Source organism: Sminthopsis crassicaudata, chromosome 3 (assembly GCF_048593235.1).
Source record: "Sminthopsis crassicaudata isolate SCR6 chromosome 3, ASM4859323v1, whole genome shotgun sequence".
Lineage (NCBI taxonomy): Eukaryota > Metazoa > Chordata > Mammalia > Dasyuromorphia > Dasyuridae > Sminthopsis > Sminthopsis crassicaudata.
The window spans coordinates 201,250,288-201,274,956 of NC_133619.1; the positions used below are offsets into that span (position 1 = coordinate 201,250,288).

At 32.0% G+C, this 24,669-nt stretch overlaps 1 protein-coding gene across 4 annotated transcripts in view; it reads right to left on the reverse strand.

Annotated features, from left to right (window-relative positions):
* Positions 1-3,320: 3,320 nt before the first annotated feature.
* Positions 3,321-24,669, reverse strand: part of PROS1 (protein S) — a 105,474-nt gene continuing 84,125 nt past the window's right edge. For all 4 annotated transcript variants that reach the window (XM_074299820.1, XM_074299819.1, XM_074299822.1 and 1 more), the window contains 6 exons: positions 18,216-18,405; positions 15,765-15,932; positions 14,110-14,278; positions 11,602-11,750; positions 6,721-6,946; positions 3,321-3,902 (listed from right to left, as the gene is read on the reverse strand). In XM_074299820.1, the coding sequence (XP_074155921.1) occupies positions 3,742-3,902; positions 6,721-6,946; positions 11,602-11,750; positions 14,110-14,278; positions 15,765-15,932; positions 18,216-18,405 (1,063 nt within the window). In that variant the 3' untranslated portion in view covers positions 3,321-3,741. The remainder of the gene's footprint in view (positions 3,903-6,720; positions 6,947-11,601; positions 11,751-14,109; positions 14,279-15,764; positions 15,933-18,215; positions 18,406-24,669) is intronic.

Genomic DNA, 24,669 nt, shown 5'->3' on the forward strand with positions numbered 1-24,669 from the left:
CTGGAAACAGAGTGCATGTTCATCATTTGAGGAATAGTGAAACAAATTGGGTACATTAATGTACAATATTACCATTCTATTAGAAAAGATAAGATTGCTAAATATAAAGAAGCACAGAAAGGTTTATATGAACTGATGCAAAGTGAAATAATCAGAGCTAGGAAAATTATGCAATCACTACATGACAGTTATAAGTGGAAAGTACTATTATTCTATCACCATACTAGAGTTATATATAGGGCCTTTCTTCCTATCTATAGTTATACCCCAAAGTATACGAAGAGTTTGGTAATTTTCTTTTCTGATTCCAATTTTTTTTTCCAGAATGGTTGGGAAAATTTATAGCCCCAATAGCAGTGCATTAATTTACTTTCTTCCCACAACTACTCCAACACTGATGATTTATCTTTTTATCATCTTTGTATAATTGTTGGATATGAATTTAAACATCAAAGATTTAAAAAAAATTAAAAATGTAAAAAATTAAAAATTAAAAAATAAATAAAATAATAATTTGAAAAATTCTTTATTTCCCTTAGTTGTAAAAAGCATTATCTTCTAATATCCTCTTTTTGGTAATATTTTTATATTTACTTTGTGCATATATTTAAAACTTACTATAGCATATAAGATGTTGTTCTAAATCTTTTTTTTTCTGCAGAATTCCATTTTCAATTTTTTAAAACCTCTTATAAATAAGGACACCATTCTCAAGTAAGTTACAGTTTGAGTTTTGTCAAATACTGAGCTGTTAAAGTCTATTACCTCTTGTCTATTCTGATCTATTTTTTTAAATTGGTACCAAATAGCTTGGATGATTATTGCTTTTCAGTATAATTTGACGTTAGGAAATGCTTTATATTCTTGATTCTTAATTTTTTCATTATTCCCCTTGAGATCGTTGGTTCTCAAAAGTGAATACTTTTGTTATTTTCTTTAATTCACATGAAGTATCTCCTTGGTAGTTTGATTAGAATAACACAAAATCTGTAAATTAATTTAAATAGCACTAACATTTTTTTAACACAGCCAAAACACAAGTAATGATATTAATATCCCTTTCAATTATTTCTCTTCCTCTAATTCGCTAAAGAATGTTTATTTTAGAGGAAGCAATTTGTGATCAAAGAAGAATTAAAGATTATTATTGATCAACAAATAGATAATGTTGGTTTTATTAAGTTAAAAAGTTTTTGTACAAACAAAACTAATGCAGAGAAGATTAGAAAAGAAGCAATAAATTGGGAAAACATTTTTACATTCAAAGGTTTCATTTCTAAAATATATAGAGACTTGACTAAAATTTATAATAGTTCAAGTCACTTTCCAATTGATAAATGGTCAAAGGATATGAACAGACAATTTTCAGATGAAGAAATTAAAACTATTTGTAGTCGCATGGAAAGTTATTCCAAATCACTATTGATTAGAGAAATACAAATTAAGACAACTCTGAGATACCACTGTACACTTCTCTGATTGGTTAAAATGATAGGAAAAGATAATGACAAATGTTGGAGATGTGGGAAAACTGGGACACTGATCCATTGTTGGTGGAACAGTGAATGGATCCAACCATTCTGAAGAGCAATTTGGAACTATGCCCAAAGGGCTATCAAACTGTGCATACCCTTTGATCCAGCAGTATTTCTAGTGGGCTTATATCCCAAAGAGATCTTAAAGGAGGTAAAGGGACCCACATTTGCAAATATGTTTGTGGCAGCCCTTTTGTAAACTGGAATGGATGCCCATCAATTGGAGAATGGCTAAATTATGCTACATGAATGTTATGAAATATTATTGTTCTGTAAGAAATGAGCAGCAGAATGATTTCAGAGAGACCTGGAGAGACTTAGATGAACTGATGCTAGATGAAATGAGCAGATTCAGGAGATCATTATACACTGCAACAAGGCTATACAATGATGATGAGATGATTCAAACCAATTCCACTTGTTCAGTGATGAAGAGAGCCATCTACACCCAGAGAGAGGACTGTGGGAACTGAGTATGGACCCCAACATAGCATTCTCACTCTCTCTGTTGTTTGGTTGCATTTTGTTTTCTATCTCAGTTTTTTTCTTCCTTTTTGATCTGATTTTTCTTGTGCAGCAAGATAATTATATAAATGTGTATACATGTATTTAATTTAACATATATTTGAACATACTTAACATGCATTGGACTAACTGCAATCTAGGAGAGGTGGTTGGGGAAGGAGGGGAAAATTTGGAACAGAAGATTTTGCAAGGATTGAAAAATTACTCATGCATATGTTTTGTAAATAAAAAGCTTTAATAAAAAAGAATGTTTAGTTTTAAAAAAAAAAAAAAGAATGTATAGTAACTATATTTCCACAAAAGAACTGTAGATTTGCAGGTTTAGTCACATTTTTTGGTGTAATTTTCATGAAACTTCTATTTCTATTGTTTTATCTTTTTTTTCACTATAAAAATGTTGACAATTACTGTATATTTATTATGTATTCTGCTATATTCTGCTACTTTAATGATGTTCTTAACAGTCCCAATTATTTTCTATGTCAATATAAGTCATATCAACAACAAACATGGGTAATTTGTTACCTTTTTTGGCCAATTTTAACTTTGAACTTTTTTTTTCTTGTCTTACTGTTTGGACAGAGCATCCACATGTAAGGGCAATACCTCAAGTGTAGACAGAGACCACATGTACTAAGGGGGAAGGGAAGAAGAAGAAACAGTAGCATTCCTGAACTGAAACTGGTAGTTTGGGTCCTTGTTGAAGGATCAATGACCTCACGAGGGTGATAGCTTGACTTCTGAATGAATTGAATTTAAATGAGGCAGAGCTGTGCAAAATCAACAGCTTCTCTCTTTCCTCCAAAGTCAACAGTCCAGTGGCAAGATAAGAATCCAAGACTGAAGGCAACTAGCAGCTCTAAGTCAGGCAAGAAAGGTAGAAGTTTGGTGGGCCAGTGGGTTGTGAGAGACTTTGGTGACAAGTTTTACAGCCAGGTAGTATAGTTAAAATTTAGCCTGAAGTCAGGAAGAACTCATCTTCCTGAGTTCAAATCTGAATTTAGACATGTCCTAGCTGTGTGACCCTGGACAAGTCACTTTATCTTGCTCAACTTAATTCCTCAAGTATAAAATGAGCTGAAGAAGGAAATTGCAAACCATTCCAGTATCTCTTCAAAGAAAATCCTCGATGGGATCTTGAAAAATTGGATATGATTGAAATGAACAACTTGTGCCTCACTGACTTGTCATATCTTATGAGCTAGACTCTGTTTTGAAAATAAAGAAATAAGTATGTGTGACTAATGACATGCAGTCATGTTTCAGTGCTATTGTTCACTTTATTTTTTTTATATATAACAAGAAAAAGGAAACACATATTTTTCCTCTACTATGGAAAACCCAAATACTCCAGCACAAAAACTATTTAATGAAAACAAAAAGTAAATTTGACTTTTTTCAAATAGAAAAGTGAAAAACCAAATATAAAAATTAAAGTTAAAAAATCTTTACGTTTCATTATTTTATGTTCTTAATATCAACAGAGGCAAAAATTTTAAAAAGTTATTTGAAATACAAAAGTACTTTTTTCTGTAAAAAATGTTTTTCCTACCCAAAGATGGTCAAAGTGTTTTGAAAATAATCCCTCCCTCCAGCTCATTGCAAATAATAATGGTCAGCTTTCTTTACAACTTGAGTTACACAGAGGAAAAAGAAATCATATCTTATAGAGGAAACACCGTTAGAAAGTGTTTGGGTTTTTTAAAACCGTTGGACATGAATGAGATCTGATATCATTCTGTTTGAAAACTGCTTCATCCAGATCCAACTCTTTGCCATTAATTTTCACATCCATGCATCCATTGTAAAAGATATTCACCAGTGTAGCATTGACAGGAACATCTGCACCAAAAAAAAAAAAAAAAAATTGGACTTGTAGCATTCTAGTAATTTTCTGGATTAGTAAAAACATTCTTACTTTCCATTTTTAAATCACTTGCTTAACCTCAGGGAAGAATCGGCAATTCAGCATAAAATATATTCATTAATTACATTTATAAACATTATCTTCTCCATCCATACATATCAGAATAATCTGACAAATTTGAGCAGAGTAGAAAATGCAGCACATATTTCTCTGGGACTTTTTTTCTAACTAATTAAATTCTGTAGAAGTAGAGAAGTAGTCAAACTTTCTTTACTTTGAAAAACAAAATGTGGAAGCTTTTAAAAAATATCTGGAAATCACTGTTCTTATACTTGGTTAGCATTGGGAGAAGGAAAATAGATTTTCCAAGTTCCTTGAAGCTATATTTTCTTGCTGACCAAGCATACATTAAAAATTTGGTTGCAAATCTATCATATTCTTAAAGACCAGAAGTTCTTTTCTTCTGCAATGTTTTAGGACTAATTTAAAAAGTTTTTTTTTCTCAATCTTTTATCTTCTCCCCCTTTTTCAGTTTCATCAATAAATTATATATTTAAATGATATTCATGGCTCCCTCAGAGTTTACTTATTCTTTTTTAAATACTCTCCAACTACTTTCTCTTTTGACACACACTGTCATTATCACAGTGAGAATATCTTTTGTTTCTCTTCACATTCTTCATCTTCTTCATATTCTGTTTCTGAGATGAACTTATCTGTACCTACAAAATGTTCTGCCAAGTATAATGTAGCTAATGCCCAGTTCTGACTCTCTATACATGAGGATCTTGTAATAATGAGAAGACTAGCACATGTGTTCATAGTTCTGATGCTGATTTGTCAGAGTGGACAATTTAGTGATTTTTTTCCTGCAATAGAAGGCCAAAGGTTATGTTTAAAAATTCAAAGCAATTCTAAAATTAATACATCTCAAGTCTAAATATTAATAATAGCATTATTACTTTTATTTATCTTAACATTTAAATTATTACTGTTTATTTTATTATATTTATATAATCTATAATTATAATTCATTAACATTATAATTTCTATTATATTTATTTTAATAACAATATAATTATATTTTATACATTTAAAATTTATAATTATATTATAATAATTTATAATAAAATTATATGTATGTATATTATGATGTATGATCTAAAATTTATATATTTTTTCCAAAAAGAAAAAAAGTTTTACATCAGGCTAATTCATTAACTTACTTTAAAAATATTAATATTAAGTTACATTTAAACAAAGTACATCATATATGAGAAAATAAAAAACAAATTATTTTTTCACTTAAATACTGTGAAACATGATTAGTTTTATGGGATTATGGACATTAAAATAACCAGACTGGTTCTGTCTTTTTTAATTGACTCTATTGTTAATTTTTTTTCTGTTAAATAATTCTTTGTTTCTGAACTTAATTCAGAAATTTCATTGAACTGAAATGAGGTTAGTTTAGAAGTTCAGTGCCCCTGTTATTCACTGCCCCATTCTTCAGTCAAGGAAATCTGTTATGTTTGAAACAGACAAATAAACACCAGAGAGTCTGGCCTACTCTCTCTTCACCAACAAGCTATCCTTCAGGGATGTCTGGTTTGTTATCCAAAATAGTCTGGTTTGCTATCTCAGTCCTTATAGATGTGACTGGTATCAATCTACATTTCTTAGTCCTAGCAAGAAAGGATGGAGTTGTTAGACTCTCAATTTCTATCCAAATATATTTTCTTCAGTCTATATTCTTCCTATTTTCTGTACTCTTCAAAACTATAAAAGAGAGTTGTTCCCTCTCATTTTGAGTTTTAATTTTGCTGGAGAAATTGAGATCATATTTATTGGTAAATTTCTGCTTTACTAATAAAGTAATTATGCTTGAAACTCCATGCCTTAGTCTATCTTGATTTTAAGATTTATAATACCATTCAATGAGTATCAGGTAAACTTCCCAAAAAAAGTTACCAAAACCAAAAGTTTACATCTAAACCAAATGAATCATACCTATAAAAAGGAAAAAAAGAAAGTTCTTTTTATATAGTTTAACTGAAACTGTTTTGTGTCTCCATGAAATCATGAAAAAAATACACTGAAAAATCTACCAATGACATATTAATAGCAAAGCAAGATAAAGGTATAATAGAATTTATAATTTTGCCTTTTCTCATCCTTACAGCTTTCTGCTACAACAATATATTGAAAATAATATCAAATCTGACCAAAAATATTTCAAATAAATCCAATCTATATTTGGATATTGTGTGGATATGATGAAAAGATTAAATCTGGGCAAGAGAATGATTGATTAATTTAGAATTCATTAAGTGTCCAAAAGAACACAAAAAAGTAGTGCTAAACTATTTGAGATATTTAAAATATAAAATTTATAAGTGATACAGCAGAATTTGAAGAATTGTCACATGACAAGGGGAAATGGACTTTTTTCATGTGACTCCTTTGAGTAGAAATAATATTAATGGATTAAAGAGAGAAAGATTTGGCATAAGGAAAAACTTCCTTAAGTTGAAACCTCTCCAAAATAAAATGAGTTTACTCTAGAGGTAGTAAGCTCCCCATTAACAGGAGTCTTCAAATAAAAGTTGTATATATTTATATTTGTGTGGAGAAGGCAAACATATATAAATTTACTTTTGACGTTAAGGACAGAGCCCTTGTCATTCAATCAGAATGACTGAGCAAAACCATCTAATCATATTATCAATGAGTTCACATTTCTCAGTTTCATACTTCTAGAGTCCCTGGGACTATAAGGTTTCAAAGAGATACCTGGAAGGCCACCCAAATAGGTAGCTATTTTCCCAAACATTGCTTTGTCCAAGATGGCAAGTTTTGTTTTCAGATCTTCATGGTAAATAGTTTCTCCTTGAAAGCTGTTTGTCAATTCCAGCAATTCCCTGCTGACTCTGAGTTCCACTTTCGAATTTTCATGGGTACACAATTTCTCAACCTCCATTCGAGATACAATGGTATTTTCAACAGTTACTAGAACATCCTGAGAGGCAAGGTGAACACTTGTAAGCAAATATTAATAATAAATTCATTTAGATTAAATATTTAAAATGTCATTATATTTCTACCAGGTAGATATATATGTGTACGAATGTATATATGTAGGTGTGTGTGTGTATATCGGACATCTTAAAAAGAAAATTTCCTCTGACAGTGATAAAATGTGTTAACAATAAGATGCCTTAGAAATCAATCTACAATGATTTCCAAAAACTCAACAAGTCACTAGTTCATTGCAACTCAATAAAGTGTTGAGTACTTAGGTAGTGATGGACATAAAAATGAAAACATCATTGTCCTGACCCAGAAGGCATTAAGTCCACTGAGGGTTAAGCAAAGGAATAAGATATTAGATTGAATGTTAGAAGGGCAACAAAGAACCCCCACAAAAAGCTCTAAGAGGGAAGCATTAGTTTTCAGTTGTGAAAATCAAGGAATTCTTCAGACTAGATGTAGACATTGCAAGAAAAAAATAATCATTTAAATAAGCAGAGATTATAATAGTTGTGTTCTAGGTTACATATTTGAAGCTTAAGTGACAATAGAAAAAAGTGAAACTAAAGTCAGAACAAAGGAAAGATTCTCTACTAGTTTCTTTTTTGGCCTCCAAATGTATACTATCTTCAAGATAACATCATTGGCAAAAGCCTGAATATGTGGAATGCTTGTTTAAAAAACCTTTATCTTTAGTTGTGTCCTTAATAACAAATATACATTTTAAAAGCATACTCCTTTTTTTGATCCATTTAAATATTTTTATCCATAATAAAACATATAGACACATATCCTCCTTCTAGTTAACAATACAGCACTTTTAATCAATATTTTTTTTGTTTCAACAGTTACCCTTGAAAAATCTTGTGTTCCAATTTTTTGTCCTTCCCTTCCCCCACACCCTCCCCAAAGACAATAAATAATACTATATATGTTTAACATGTACAGTTCTGTTATGTGTGTGTGTGTGTGTGTTTTTCCACAATTACCATGCTGGACAAGAAAAATCAGACAAAAGACCACTGGAATTAGCCTGATTCATCTCATTATTAAAAGAATTAATCATCCCATAATTTTATTGCTGCAGTGTACAATGTGTATTTTGCCTGAAAATTGTCTGTTCATATACTTTGACCATTTATCAATGGAGAATGGTTTGTATTCTTATCAATTTGATTCAATTTTCCTTATATTTTAGATATTAGGCCTTTATCAGAACCCTTGGATGTAAAGAATTTTTTCCAGTTTTCTGCTTCCCTTCTACTCTTGTCTGTATTGATTTTGTTTGTACAAAAGCTTTTTAACTTAATATAATCAAAATTGCCCATTTTGTATTACATACTTTTTTTTAAAAATTAATCTTTGGTTTTCCTTCTTCACAGATCTGAGAGATAGACTACTCTTTGCCCTTCTAATTTACTTATTGTATCACTATGTCTAAATCATGAATCCACTTTGAATCTCTATAGCGTGTTAGGTGTTGATCAATAATGCATAGTTCTTACAAACTAGTGGTTCTACTACCTCCCAGCTGCTTACCTCAGCGGGGGTCAATTGATTTCTCACCTTCACCAGGTCTTCAGATGTCTCCGGCTCTGATTATCTCAATCAGAGAGCTACCTCTTTAGAGGTTCCCCCACAGAACACCCAAGTCACTCAAAAGTATGCAGCAACAGGTCTTTATTCTAACTCTTTACATAGTATTCCCTAACTTTCCCTCTGGCATTCCTTCTGGAGTTCCCATCTTTCTTCCTCAGAGTTCCCTCGAGTTCCCTTGATTCCCTCCCCCCACCTTCTGCTATCCCCTTTTTATAGTCCCCTGATCACATGATTGAGAGTGCATGAATTTGAACATGATCCCTAAGATCGAAGAGGCTTTTCCTTGTTAATGAGGCTTACTCAATACCTTTATGACCAGTTTATTAGGCTCCCGAAGAATAAGCCTCCGAGTGCCTCTTATACTCTGCCCTTGAGATCTGCCTCTGACCCTAACGGTTCTATACTAGAATAACTTCTAATTCTTTGAATGTGAAATTCATTTCCATTACCAAATCATAGTCAGTATATGTTGTTGGTTCTTTGAGGAAATATTTTTTAAGAAAATTAGTCAATATAAAACATATTTTGGCAGGAGGAGATAAATTGGCTTATATTCTATGTGTATAGATCTCATATATACAGAAGAATGATAAGGTAAAGACATAAAAGTTGTAATCAGTATTAGAAATAACATGGGAAAGAAGTATTTGCCTTCTTCAAATATAAAAACTGCTTTAAGTTTGTTGAGTGTATATAAACAATTTTTGAAAGAAAAATGTAGTCTGAATATATTAATCAGAAATAAGAAATAAAGGATCTTTAGTAGATTAATAAAATTGTTATTGCTTCACCACAATCCTTTTCTTTTTAGCAAAACACATTTTTCTTTCTAAAGCTTTCTAAGTTGCAGTACTTTCTGAAAGCTTTTAAAAAACATTTTGAATACCTCCTGAGTCAATTTTTCCATGAACATCTATTAACATGCCTTCTGCTGTCAGTAAGTATCTACTATGCACAAAGCTTAAAGTGAAATGTTAGACTTTAACAGAGGCAGTCTTATATGACTGATATGATTTTAACCTCTACATAAAACCCAAACATCCTTCCACTGAAACTGCTAGCAAATGGCCAAAGAATTGTTTTAATTATCTCTCTTTCTCATCCTCTATCCTTACCTAATGAGATGTAAAAGTATCAAAATCTGGATAGTAAGAAGGAAAGAGAAGGAAAAAAACTTCATAAAACTAAGTAGGATGGATTGGAATCATTAAGAGGAAGTTAAGTAGATTAATTTTATTCTCAGTCTAGTGTTTCAAAGAAACCGCATGGAGCACCATGCCAAATGTTGTTCCAGGAAATTGTTGAGTATTTAATCTTGGATATTTAAGCAAAAACTTTCAGTTTCATTCCTATTTTGTCTAGACCCTGATACCTTGCACTAGTCTACCTTTTAGAATTATTCAGATAAAATGGAGGCTATTATCTACTTAAATACATCAGTTGAATATCAATTCATATTTTTTACAGCTCAGGCAAGTGATAACATAAAAAGGGAGACATTATATATTTTTAAAATTAATTCATCTCCTGTCAAACAGAACAAGCTATACATAAGACATAAGTACATGAATCTACAAGTAGAAAAGACCACAATTGCTTTACTTCTTCCTTTTCCTCCCCCAAAATTCCCTCTTAAAGCACAAAAACCAGGTTATCATAACATTGAAGCCAGAATGCCTCTTATAGATGGTAGTAGTTTAGCCAATGACAAGTCTAAGTAAAATTAATTAATAAACCAAAAAAAAAAGCTTTTATTAAGTTCCAAATAGATGCCTGTGATTGTGCTAAGTCTTAGAGATATGAAGACAAAAATGAAATTGCCCGTTTTCATGCAGTTTACATTCTATTGGGAAAGGCAACATGTGAAAAGAATATACAAAAAAAGACAAGGTAATTTTGTCAGGCAACATTGTGTAGTGGATTAAGAAGTAATCCATTTCTTATAATAATCTTATAATAATTCTAAGAATTATTGAATCATGAAATTAGAATCATAAATTCTAATTTATGATCATGTTTATGTCTTTTCTCTGACACATGACAATTGAGTAACTGTACATAAGTCCCTTAAACTCTCAGGGTTCCTCAGCAACTTTGTGAGGCAGTTTCCTATACCAATGAAATCTCAGCATGGATTCACCCCCCCAAAAAAATGCTGTTTAGGTTCCTCTGTTTGATTCCCCATTTCTATCTGGGAATAAAAGAATCCTGGATGCTAATTTTGCAATGGGACAGAATGTTAGTCTCTGGGTGTCTTATGGCCAGAAGAGAGGATGATGTATTTACCATCCCCACCAGCTTTCTATTACATTTTAAGAGGAAATGACAAAAATATGACTCTTCTCACTCTATCTCTATTAAATCTCCTTCACACAGCCTCTCAGGTTTCATGGTATAAATAGACAGAAATATGGTAAATGTGCAGAATCAATATGCACAAGACCAAATTTTTAGTTTATGGCCTGCTTTAAAAGAGTGTAACCAGACTTCATTCCAAATGTCTTCCCTGTGAATACTTTTTGAATCTTAAGCACTCATTATAGTCTCTTGGAAATAAGAAATAAGTACTAAGTAATTATGATAATTATGCTATTAATGACCAGTAGGAAGCATTTGTGTATTTGAGTTAAGTATGGCTAAAGAGATAAGAATGTCTACTTTGATTAAATTTCCTATGCCCTCCCAGTGTTTTGATAAAGCACAGTTTATTTATTTGTTTGTTTGCTTGTTTTTTATTTTTATTATAGCTTTTTATTTACAAAACATATGCATAGGTAATTTTTCAACCTTGACCCTTGCAAAATCTTCTGTTCCAACTTTTCCCCTTCTACCCCACCCCCTCCCCTAGATGGCAGGTATTCCAATACACATTAAATATGTTAAAGTATATGTTAAATCCAATATATGTATACATATTTATACAGTTATCTTGTTGCACAAGAAAAATCAGATCTCAAAAGAAAAATAAAAACCTGAGAGGGAAAACAAAAATGTAAGCAAGCAATAACAGAGTAGGACAGCATTATTTATTTAGAATAAAATTACCTGGAATTCTGAGGAGCTGGAGTCTACCAAGGATAATGCAAGAGGAACCGTATCCCCGGACACCAAGGCAAGCATGACACCAGTGCCTGCAGATGGCCGGATGGCCAAGGTCACATTTATCTGCCAGCCTTCAGCACTGACTACATTATCTGATCCAAAGGAAGCAAAAGAGGAGAGAGAGAGAGAGAGAGAGAGAGAGAGAGAGAGAGAGAGAGAGAGAGAGAGAGAGAGAGAGAGAGAGAGGCATCAAGACATTATTGAGACACTCTCCAAAAAATTAAATGACTTGGAAGGTGAATGAAAGTATCCATTTGATACCCTAAACCTGTTTTACTTCCATCTTTGTATAACTTTGTATAAGTGAGTTTGTTTTTAACAAATGTCAGTGATCAAAAGATTCCCCCAAAGGCAAAAAAAAAAATAAAAAATAGAAAAATCCAAAGTGCAAAAATACAACGCAAGTCTGATATTTTAGTTTATTTTTATTTATTTTTTGTTGTGGTGGTTGTTTTTCACTTCCAACAATGACATTAGCCTTTCTTTACTGACTTTTAATAGCTAAATGCCTTGCACACTGATTATGATGCAAGCGATTTTGAATATTGACCCATTTTATAGGCTGCTGTCAGAAAAAGAGCTGTTTACTGTGAAGACCGAGTTAGCACCCTGGATACCTTAGAGTCATCCAGAGTCAGGATAAGCAAAAGTCCTTGGTCTTTATTCTTGGAATTTAGAGATAGAAATGAAGGGAATGGACATAGGATCTCCACAACCTTTGTTCTCCTCCTCTATCACCAAAGTGACTCTGGCTTGTTTTACTCCACCCTCTAATCCCTCCTACAATTCTCTGTATACCCCAAAAGATCAAGCCAGCACAGACTAGTGGGAAATGCCATTTTCCAAGAATAAGCTAAAAGAATATTGTCCAGTGGGTAATTAGCCTTAAGAGCTCGATTGACCCCACTGCATCAACTCAGAGTTTCAGCCCTTTACAGTTTTCTATTCCATATTTCTTTTTTTTCTGATTAAGAATAAAATAAAGATTTGGTTTCTGAGCCTTCCAGGGGAAAGAACAAAGTGGGGTATGATGGTGGAATACAGGATTTGGCATAAGGAGATGGAGGAGTGACAGTAACTAAACATACTATTCTGTTTTATAGTTAGCACAATTATCATGTATCAGAAGCAAAGACAGTCTTCAAGGTGAAATCAATTCAATTCAAGTAGCATTTATTAAGCATCAATTCTACTCAAGATTTTGTATTAGATACTGAAATTATAGAGAGAAATTAAGATCTTTCTTCTCATGAAGCAGAATAGGCAACTATAGTAAATAAAGTTAAAAAAGATGAAATATAATAGACAATATGTCAGTGAATGATTACAGCAAAAGCATAGAGTCTTTAAAAAGCATATAGTATTCCTTTCTGCCACAGTCATTTTATTAGACCATTTTAATTAATTATTTATGGAGTTACTCTCCATCAGTGAGAAAGGAATGAAGAAGGCAGAGATTGAGTGTTTGTTATTCAAAAAATACAAAAATATTTTAAAGAATATACAAATAAATGAGATAAGAAATTATATATAATGTGATATCTTAGAAAGAATTCTGAATTTGGAGTCAGAGAACCAAATTTCAAATTCTAATGCTGCCTCTTACTGTGTGACCTTAAACAAGTCACTTCCCTTCTCTGTGTCTCAGTTTTGTCACTGAAACTGGGAGGTCTGGAAAAGACCTTGGGGTTTTTAAATATTTTTGGCACCATGGAAACACCTGTAGATTCCTCAGAATGATATTTTTAGATACATAAAATAAAATACATAATTATAAAGGAAAGCAATTATGATGAAATAGATGTAATTTTCCACATAAACCTCTCTTTCTAAAATATATAACCACAAATTCCTTGGAAGAGGGATCATGGACTCCATATTGAGAGCCGCAGAATTAAACAATTACTAAGGCACTTTTCAATCCTATATCTTATGATCCTACCCTCTATATATGAATAAAATTTTCTTCCTTAAATATTAGTACTTCAAAAGATCTCAGACTTCATTAGTATGAATCTTAAGCATTCTCTTACCTTAGTAGATGATTTCATGAGTTTCTGGACCAAAAATCTTTATTATTTGGTGGCATCTTTTAATACCTCCTCTTCATCTTGCATTCTATTAACATAATCTCAGATAACAACTCAAGTTTGCCTCTACAGCATTGTAAATCATTAGATTAAGATGAAGTATTTTTAAGCTTCAAAAAAAAGTTCCTTCATAAATAGTTTTCTAATCTCAAAGTAGGAATATACTAGAATTCTGCTACAAAGCTGATCTATCAACTAGGAATCTTTAAATATAAATATAAGAATATATGGTTATAGTTTCTGGGTGATTTGGTATCAGTTATTAAAAAAGGTAAATTATAAAAATATATGTAGCATCAATAATAGGCCTTTAAATGCACAAATTCTCTAACTCTTTAACTCAAGAAAGAAAATAACTTACTATAGTCAATGTCAAATTGGGCAACTCCAGAACCAGGATAGTAGGAACCTTTTTCCACAGAGGCCAAACAATGTTTATTTTGTTTTTCTTGAATAATTTCTTTTACTTCTGAAGCTCCTTGATTCATCAAGTTCCATCCACGAATACATCCATCTAGGCGAGGATTAATCTACATAAAAGTTGGCATGGAGATCAATGAGTTAATTTTTCAACATATCTAAGTTGAACAAAGTAAACAAAATACTGACAATATATTTGTTTGACTTCAACAAACTGGGTTTTCAGTTTCTTTGTTAAATACCTTTCTTTACTAAAAGAACATCACATTTTAGTCATTCTCAATTGTTAAAAGATATTTTCATTTAGATAAAAGTGCAAACAAAAATATTTTATTCCTTCTTTCCTATAGAAATCTGAGTTTTAAAAACTATTTAGCACTTGGTTACATACATTTGTAGTATATACTGTCATTGTAACATCCTCCTCCTACCAAGATCAGTTGATAGTCATTGACTTTAATCAGAGATGATGATGTTTTAAAATGTCAACAATTAGTGATATCTTTATTTTCCTCTTCTTCTGATAGATTCAGAAAGGATTATATATTGGCTGAACTGAAAACTGGTTACAATTCATGGAGCTTTTAAAAAGCTAAGTCTTCAAGATGAAGTCAACAAAGTTCTAGAGTTGGAAACAGTTTAGATAGGAAACAACAGTAGATTAGGATGTAATTTGGTTGAAGGAATGGATTTTTTTTCCCTTCACCCTGCCTCACAATCTGCAAGAACAATGTAGCTATTCTCCCAGACATCTATCCATATATTGTAAAGTCAAATTAAGAGAATTTAAAGCATATTGAGAAAGAAAAGGCACATATTTCTGACATAATACAAAAAAAAAAAATCACTCAAGATAGCTCCAAATCTAAGAAAACAATAAGGAAGGACTAACTTACTGGTCTTGCTATCATAGGATTCAGAGGCAGCTTTACTGATTATAAATGCAGCACCTTTTCACAAAATTATAATGACTCTCTTTAGGAAACTGCAGCTTATATTAGCTCAAAATCAAATTAAAATTTGTAAAAATAAAGAAAATGTTCATTCCCCCCTCCTAGTTCTGATCTTGACTTTTCCAATCTTCAAAACCATCCCTCAGCTGCCAGGTCTCATTCATGAGTTTTCATCAGTGCCTAGAGCCTCCTTGCCCTGATATAGAAAAATACACTTATGGCCTTCTCACCCATCCATATCAATCAGCCAGGTCAGCCCTTTCCCCTGGAGGACAATTTTCTCTAATTCCTTCCTTCCATTCTACACAGTGCACCTAATTTTTCCACACTTCCTCTTTTCGCTAGGTTTTAGTTCCCTTTTGCATTATAAAGAAAACTCTTTGAAGGCATAACTATCTTTTTCCTTGTATTTGTAACTCCAGTACTTAGCACTGTATCTGCATTTAATACTAGTGAGATTAATAAATTAATGCTTGTATCATTTCTTCCTAAACTATGTTTTAAAGACATATTATGATCTTGATTTTTCTGCAAGTATTCCATAAACTATTACTGCTCATATTTAAATACTTTTGAAACAATTAAAGGACTAAAAGCATACAAGAGGTAAGAGGTACTAAATGTTATGGTGTTGAATTATTACCAATTTTATAAGACCATTTTCCATCATCCGAGGTAATCCTGCGAAGTATACTTTAGTTTCCAAAAAACCATTGGTAGGTTTGAAAAGACGTCCAGGGCTGTTTATATTCATAATCGCTTCTTTGGCTATTTTAACACTTATGCTATTTTCTAATTCTTCAACAGACACCTAGAATCAAACATTTTGAATTGTTGGGTTTAATAAATTAAATTACTCTAAGGGCAGAAAACAAAACAAGTTAAGGCAATAGCATTTGATCACAAATCCAAATCAATGAGTAAAAAGACAGATTAAAAACACCAATCTGCCATTGAATATATTTTAAAATCCCAGTATCCTACAAAGTATGGTATAAACAAAATGGAACAGATTATATTGTAGAATGGGTAAATGATATTTTTAGTTATTGTTTACATATGTCTTTGGGGCTTTTGAGGGAATAGGACAATTATAAAATATTAAATACTTATCTAATCAGTGAATAAAGAATAAAGTTTTAAAGCAAGAATTGGCACTTCAAAAGCCTTATTATATAGAATATATGTAATATGTACATATAAAAATACATATATGTATATGTGTAATATACATGTATATGCTTTTTTTTTCACTTCCAGGAAATTCAAGTTACAACAACAAAAAATCTGAAATCTTTAAAATGATTTTGTTTTTAATTAGGTTTCTTTCAATTATTTTTGATAACAAGATATTAAACATTTGTCCAATTAGTGACTTAAAAATAAAATTTTAGAGTAAAGCAGAATTGACATTCAAAAGTCCTGCCTATTATACAGAATACATATATATGTGTATAATACTTTTTTTTTCCATTTCCAGGAAATCTAAAGAAATTCAAATTACAACATATCAAAAACCTCAAAGCTAATTTTCTTTAAAAGGATCTCACTTTTAATTAGGTTCTTTCAATTATTTTTAAACTTTTGTTCAAAAGTTGCTTTTCTATCAAGAAAATTTGCAAAAAATCATCTATGCAAATTTATTATAAGAAATTTATGATTGTTTAATGTAAAAATTATATCATTAATATAAAAACCTTTCTTATATTGTTAAATAAAGTGGCTAATTTTTAGGTATGCTATTTTAATGATCACCTCTTATTCTACATCACAAAATTATTCCAAATAATTGATTTTAAATTGAATTACTTTCCTTTAAAATGATTTTATGAACTTTAAAATGTATATTAAGTTTCTTGATTAAAGCATTTTCTGTAGCATAATTAGTATCAATTTTTTTAAATTAATTCATCAACTACCCTTTTGAAGTACATATATAAAATGATTGTTTTAGATATATCTTTCTATCCCAAAGAAGTTCCTATGAAACATTCTATAGTATAATTTACTAAGCTGCCAAATTTGTAAATCAGTAACATATTACAATATAATACTATTCAAAAAATTTGAAAGCCACCACAAATCAAAAGTTATATATAAATTACTAAAAAGCTTAGTATAAACAAAATGGGTACATACACATTCAAAATCTATCATATTTAAAAGTTTCTGAACTACTTCTTGATATGTGCTTTTTAACACTCAATCTGTTAGAAAATAGTAGTTAACCCCAGAAACAGGTTCTTCTAAAAGTAGACAATATCATTTCATTTTCACAGGATGATTTAATAGCAGGAAATATAACAAAAATACCGTATTGTATATTATTCCACACCATTCAGTATAATGTCTCTGATAAGGGCCAAGTCTTGAGAAATTGTAATAAATGTCCTCTATGATCTTGATTTCACAGATTTAGAGAGAAACTCTGAATACTTCTAACATTCTTTACCATCAAATCTGAGCATAATCATCTATAAAATGGGGCTAATAATATGTGTACTGCATTTGTCAATATGTTTTATAACAATTTGCAACCCTTTCAGTACTATAGAAAGGCAAGTTAGTATTATCTCCTGATTCTTGACCCAAACTTTTCCTATTAATTCAATTCCACAAGCATTTATTATGTGTCTACTATGTGCAAAGCACTATGCTAGGTACTATGAGATCATTCCTTAAAATTAGGTTGTATTCTGTAATATAAATAATTAAGATATCCAGTGTGGTAAAATCTAGATTAACTGATATGAGTTAGTACAAAAATCTGATTAAACAAATATAGTTATATATAGGAGGTCTATTATGGCTTATTTACTAAGAAAGTCAGTATTTGCATTTGTACCATAAGATAAACTTGAATTAACATCAATGTTAATATTTAATAAATTGACATTTGCTGTTGCTCACTCATTCAGTCATGTAAATCAGACTATCCATAGATAGAGTTTTACTGGCTAAAATACTAGAGTAGTGTGTCATTTCCTTCTCCAGAAGTTCATTAATTTCTACTAAGATCAATCATCACTGAATTTTATAGGAGCATACTAAAAGTTTACAGGCAAAATGTGAGACTGGTAATCTTAAAACTTACAATGTTCCATACACCATCATTAATAATTTTGCCACCACTTGCGACTTTAGTCCCATGTTCATTTTTGAACTGAATTTCAATCCTCCCATCACGAAGGGCAAGCAGGAACCATGCTGAGTGATCAAGGGATTCTGCATAGAGTATAACACCTTCTGAGTCATAGGTCCGAAAATCAAATTCAGCTGAAAATCTAATAGCAAAATGAGAGATATTATTCAACATGTGAAATTTTGAAAGGTTTAATAACTCTTAATGACAATGTCATTTTCTGGTTTAAAAGAGCAACTAATTATCTGGTTCTTTTGAATTAATCAAATAGTCAGAATTAGGTCTTTGGATAGATTCTCTTTTGATAATCTCTTCACATACAAATTATTTTGATTGCTTTCTTGATTACAGATACATTTCCAAATCTACAAATGTCTAATAAATGCTTTTGTCTTGCTTTTATCTCTGTATCTGTAGAACTCCACTTCTTCCAACTTCAGGCTTTTACAAATCTCATTTGAAGTATGAGGATTTTTAAAGGTAATTTAGCAAACTTGCATTGCTTGCCCTCATCTAGTTAAAACAAAACAAAACAAAAAAAACAAAAACAAAAAAAAAAAAAACTTGGCAACTTCTGGAGTTCATGAAAGTTTAAATATTCATTTATTCATCATCCTAATAGATTTCGACAAGAAACAGCATTGAAAGAGTAAAACATTTAAATGGGAAAGAAATAAATGCCTATCACAATTTCTGTCATATCAATCAATATTGATTGATTATGCATTTACTATGTTCCAGGTACTGAAAGCGCCTTAGGGAAAAACCATATAAATCTGGATGGTGAATCAGTACAAGAGACCTCAAAGGAGTGGTCAAACAAGCAGGAATGATTCCTAATCACGAAGTTTACATTCCAAAGGCAGAGTACATATATAAAGTACACATAAAATTACATACAGAATAAATATAAGATGAATAAACATGAATGTCTTTACAAAGTATATATATATATACATATATACATATAGATAGATAGTTTTGGAGGGTGGATATTAGCAGATGGAGGAATCATCAAAGGCTTCATAAGAATAATGAAGACTAAGTTGTATTTTAAAAAGAGGAAATTTGTGAACTGGAGATAAGGAGGAAGTGCATTTAGTGCATGTAAAATGGCCAGTATAAATCTAGATGGAGCAATGAGCATGAAAAATAGAGAGAAATTAAATTTGACTGGGTCAAAGAATGCAGGAAGGAGAGAGAATTATGCCTAATAAGTCTAGAAAGATAGGTTAGGGACAGCTGGTGTACAACTTTAAAACCTTAACAAAGGGTTTTAGTTTTGTCCTAGAGATAAAAGTAAGCCACTGAAGTTAATTGAATAAAAGAATCACAGGATCAGATCTCAACTTAAAGAAAGTTTCTTTGGCAGAAGCATATAAGGTGAATTGGAATGAAAAGACATTTGAAGCAATTAAAAATCTATCAGAATAATCTGTTCAAGAAATGATAAGGATCCAAACCAAGATGGTAGCTGTGCAAATGGAGAGAACATATCATATGGGAAAGATGTTGTGAAGAAAGAAACACCAAAATTTTCCATCTAATTGAAAATGTAAAAGACTGGAAGGATTATGGTACCTTCAACAGAAATAGGAGAGTTTAGAAAAGAGAAGGGTATAAGGGGAAAGATAATGAGTTTAGTTTTAGACATACTGAGTTTAAAATGTCCCCTGGATATCCCCTGGACATACAATTTGAAATGTGCAATAGAAAATTGGTGATGTGTGATTCAAAGGGAGATATTGAGCCTAAATATATAGATATGGGACTCATGTGCATAGAGATCATTATAAAACTCTTTAGAGTTTATGAGGTCATCAAAAGAAGCAAAGAGAGAAGAACAAGGAGAAAACCACATAATTCTGGATGATGAATCAGTAGAAAAGATCTCAAAGGAATGGTCAGATAATGCTTCTGGAAGCAAACCAGAAGAGAGTAGTATTATGAAAGCAGAGAGGAAAGAGTATACAGGAGGTTGGGGTGGTGAACAGTGTTAAATGTAACAGGTTAAGTTCTAGGGCTGAAAAAAGACTCCATTGGATTAAACAATTAAGAGATCATCGGTAATTTAGCAGAAAGCAGTTTCGTTTGAGTGATGAGGTCAGAAGCCACATCACATTACATTTCTGTGATAATAATCTTTAATTCAGGTTTTCTTTGTAATGCCTTATTTGTATGTCTTAGAATCAGCAAATATCCACCACATTGCATTTTTCCATTTTCCTCTGAATGATGGTCACTTTTAATTCTTGGAAAACCATAATTATCCATAACTTAAAAATATAAAATAATATTAGTAAAATAATGTTGGTATTTAAATGAGGCCTTTGTTTAAAAAGAAATTTGGAGTTATGTCTTCTATATAAAATAATACAACAGTTCTAAACTGAGAGAAAGAATGAAGATATATTTCTTTCCATAATTCTTTGGCAAGATGCTTATAACTGTAAAGGTTATGCTAATCATAAACTGTAAAGGATTTTTAAGGATTTGATGATGATAAGAGCTTAAATCAGGAAGGAACTTAAAAGTCAGTGGTCTTTTTGGACAGTTTCATTGTCTCTGAAATATTATCAAAAGATTAAGAGAAATAATTCTCAATATGTATTTGTATTTAAAGGGACCCATGATAATTTTTCAAATTTCTCTACTCTAATGGCACTATAGAATCCAGGTCTAAAAGCTTCTCTGGAGACACTCTCTGGTTTAGTTTCCTTATTTTACAATATAATAAGATGAGGGTATTCATTTCTAGTCACTGGAGAGAGATATTTATTCTAAGGCCCCTGTGATTCTTTTGTTATTAACAGATATATTATAATATAAATAGTTATTAATTATTAATTTTGTTATTAATTCCTACCATAAAAATGACATTCTTGAAGAGGACAGCCACAACTCCATGAAAAAGTACCCCCACTGACCCCAAAAGCAGTCATTAAGGGTCCACCATAAAGATATTCCAATGATATTTTGGAAGCAGAAAAAAGCTGAAAGAGGTTTCCCAACACATTTTCAAGAGGAAAGTTGAAGTAAGAAAGATGTTTCTACTTGGTATACTTTTCAACATTAACATTAAAACCATGCAGAAATAGTTTCTTTTGTGTTTCCACACCTCAAATAATTGGGTTAAGTGACTTGCCCCAGATTATACAGCTAAAAAGTGTTAAGTGTTTGAGGCCTAGTTTGAACTCAGGTCCCCCTGCCTTTAGGGGTGGTGCCCTACCCATTGCTCCACCTAGCTGCCCAGAAATAGTTAAGGTTTTTTTTTTTTTTTTTTTTTTTAAGTTCAAAAGTGTCCAGATTTGCAAGTGGCAAGTAGTAAAGTGAACAGCTAACCAACCACATGGTAGAATTTATATGTGAACACAAAGTTTTTAAAAAATTATTTTGCTTGGGAAAAGAGCAAAATTTTATTCTCTTTAATAACCCTTTAAATATTTTTTTCTGAACTGGAATACTGTCTATTCAAAAACCAAATCTGTGTGCACTCAAATCGTTCTAAAAATTCTATTACAAAGAGAATTTTCTATGCAAAATCATATAAAATTGGCAGTTCAAAGGTGCTATTTTATATAATATCTTTCTGAAAATCATTAACATCCTAATCTATAAAAAAGGAGGACAGTTGATTGTTTCTCAAGCATTCTGAACTGTTGGTTGAAGAACAAATGTGTAAAACCCATGTAAAACCCATGACAGAGAACAAATGTAAGTGAAGCCATTAGACAAGAAAAAGAAATAGGAGAAAAATGCTTCCTCAGTGAATTCAGGCCAACAAATAGGTGATCAAATTGTCATGAATTATCCAAAATAATATTTCAGCAATGAAATTTTCCACTCTCTTGACAGCAAGAAAAATATTATATCCCTCTAGTTATCATTTCAGGGTACCATTGTTTAAAAACATGTTGTACTATTAGGAAGATGAAAATAAAATTCATTTTAGCAAGGAATAATTAAAAATCTGCTGTAGAGAATTCTGGATTTCAGGTGATGTGAATTATTTTATGGTGCTCACAATGGTATTGTTCAGAAAGAGCAGCTATGCTGGACGTTGAATTTGTAAGATCCGACAGTAGACAGTAGAGCACTAACCTGGGGTCAGGAAGATCTGAATTCAAATTTGACCCCATATCATTACTAATCTTGGGTGAGTCAAATGTAAATGTAAAATGTAAAATGAGGATAATAGCACAACACCTGGAATGGAGGCAGGCGCCTATGGAGAAATTTTTCCAATGGTCTCTTATTCAAAAGTGTGCATCCTCCCAACCGAAGACAACGGACCGAAGCAGAAGCAGGGGGACTCAGTGATGTACAGAAACTGATGCTTTGGAAGAAAAGAATGTCCTGACTGGCTGGCCACAGTTTTAGAATCCACATGTGTGGGCTTGGTAAGCTCTTGGAATAGTTTGGGGGGGTCTTATTGGGAGGGTTTTAGGGAACCAAAGGGAATAGCCCTTGCTAAATTTTGTTGAGTGCTGGACTGTGACAGGCCCCAGTGTTAAAGAACTGCCAAGGGAGGCTTCCGAGAAACTGCTGGACTTAGTTTGGGAACTAAGTAGAGATGGGAAAGATATAGTCCAAAAATGAATGTTAGGGACCCTAGTCAGGGAATTCCAGTGGACATCCCATTAGGAAGTAGACTTAAGAATTGGAAGGAACTTCCCAGATACAAAAGAAAGGACAAAAGATATTGCTGCTTTGTTTGGAGTGGCCAAAACATTGGTGAGGGAACGATTTGGCTGAGATTTGGTTCCTCCAAATAGTAAAAGAAGAGAGGCAGGATTGGGACCCTTTAGAAACTCTGCACCCTCCTTACATTCCACCCCCAGGGAAGGTACAGCTAGTTAAGGCCCCATTTGTGGCTAAAGCTTCTGGAGAGCAGATGAGACAAAGACCGTATGCTCCTATTTCCAGGGAATTGCACCAGTTTCAGAAGGATATTCAGAACCTCCCCTTTAGGGAGGAGGCAGGATCACTCACAGGAAAGATGAAAAACAGAGTTCAGCAGGAGATATAGAGAGACCCCCCTCCCAGCTGGGGATGCTGATATGTTTCCTGTCAGGGAAGTTCCATTAGGTGGGGCTCAGGGGCATTGGATATGTGAATGCACCCCTGTCAAGAAGTGAGGTCAGGGCATTTAGAAACGAAATAGTTTCCCTTATGGAGGACTCAGTTGGGGCATCAAAACAGTTTCCTGGGCCCCAGTTTATATACTTGGGGAGAATTAATGCATGCATTATCAATATTGTTTACTCTTGAAGAGCATTACTCAATTCAGGCACAAGCCATGTGGGAATGGGAAAGGAGGCACCCACCCCTGAATGGCTGAACAGAAGTATCCTGTGAATGACCCAGGGTGGGATGATAATAATCAGGAGCATAGACAGAATATGCAAGATATGAGGGAGTTAATAGTTGTGGGGGTAAGGGAGGCCTTCCCAAAGAGGCAAAATATAAATAAGGCCTTAGCTATTACCCAAGAATAGGACTAGTCAACAGTGCAGTATTTAGAAAGAATTAGAGATGGAATAAGAAAATATTCAGGAACAGATTCTGATAGCTCAGAGAATGAACAGATAAATGTTAAAGGTGCAGTTTGTATCTAATTCTTGGCCGTATATAAATAGGAAGTTACAGAAGATTGAAGGATGGATGCGGTCTTCTTTGGAAACTTTATTGGAGGAAGCTATTACAGTTTATGTAAGGAGAGATGAGGGCCTAGCTAAGGAAAAAGAAAGGCAGAGAAGGGAATGGGAAAAGCAGAGGGGAAAGGGAGAAAAGGAAGAGAAGGAGAAAAACATAGATTGAAAGGGATTGGAAAATTGGAAAGTTAAAAAAAAAAAAAAAAATATATATATATATATATATATATATACGTGTATACATATATATATACATAAATATACACACATATATATATACGTGTATACATATATATATATATATATATATATATATATATATATATATATATATATATATATATATATATATATATATATATATATATATATATATATATATATATATATATATATATATATATATATATATATATATATATAAAAGCAGTGTGGCAACATTTAAAGAAAAGAAGTTTGAATGGAATATCTACGCATTCTCTGTGAAGGCAGAGAGATGCACTAAATGGGCTTGGAAGATTTGAGAAGCTTTGTTTGGATTCTGAGAGGGAAGAATGTTCAAGGTGAAACAAACTTCTCTTTGGGGGCAGGAGTCCTGGAAAAAGCCCCTAGTCTGTTTTGCTGATTTAAAAACTCTGTTACGTTTTAAGAACAATGATAAAGAAATTTGGGAATTGGTTTTCTTAATGATAGTATAAAATATTCTTGTGATTTTAAACTTTTTAACCTGATGTACTAATTTATAAGTAAAG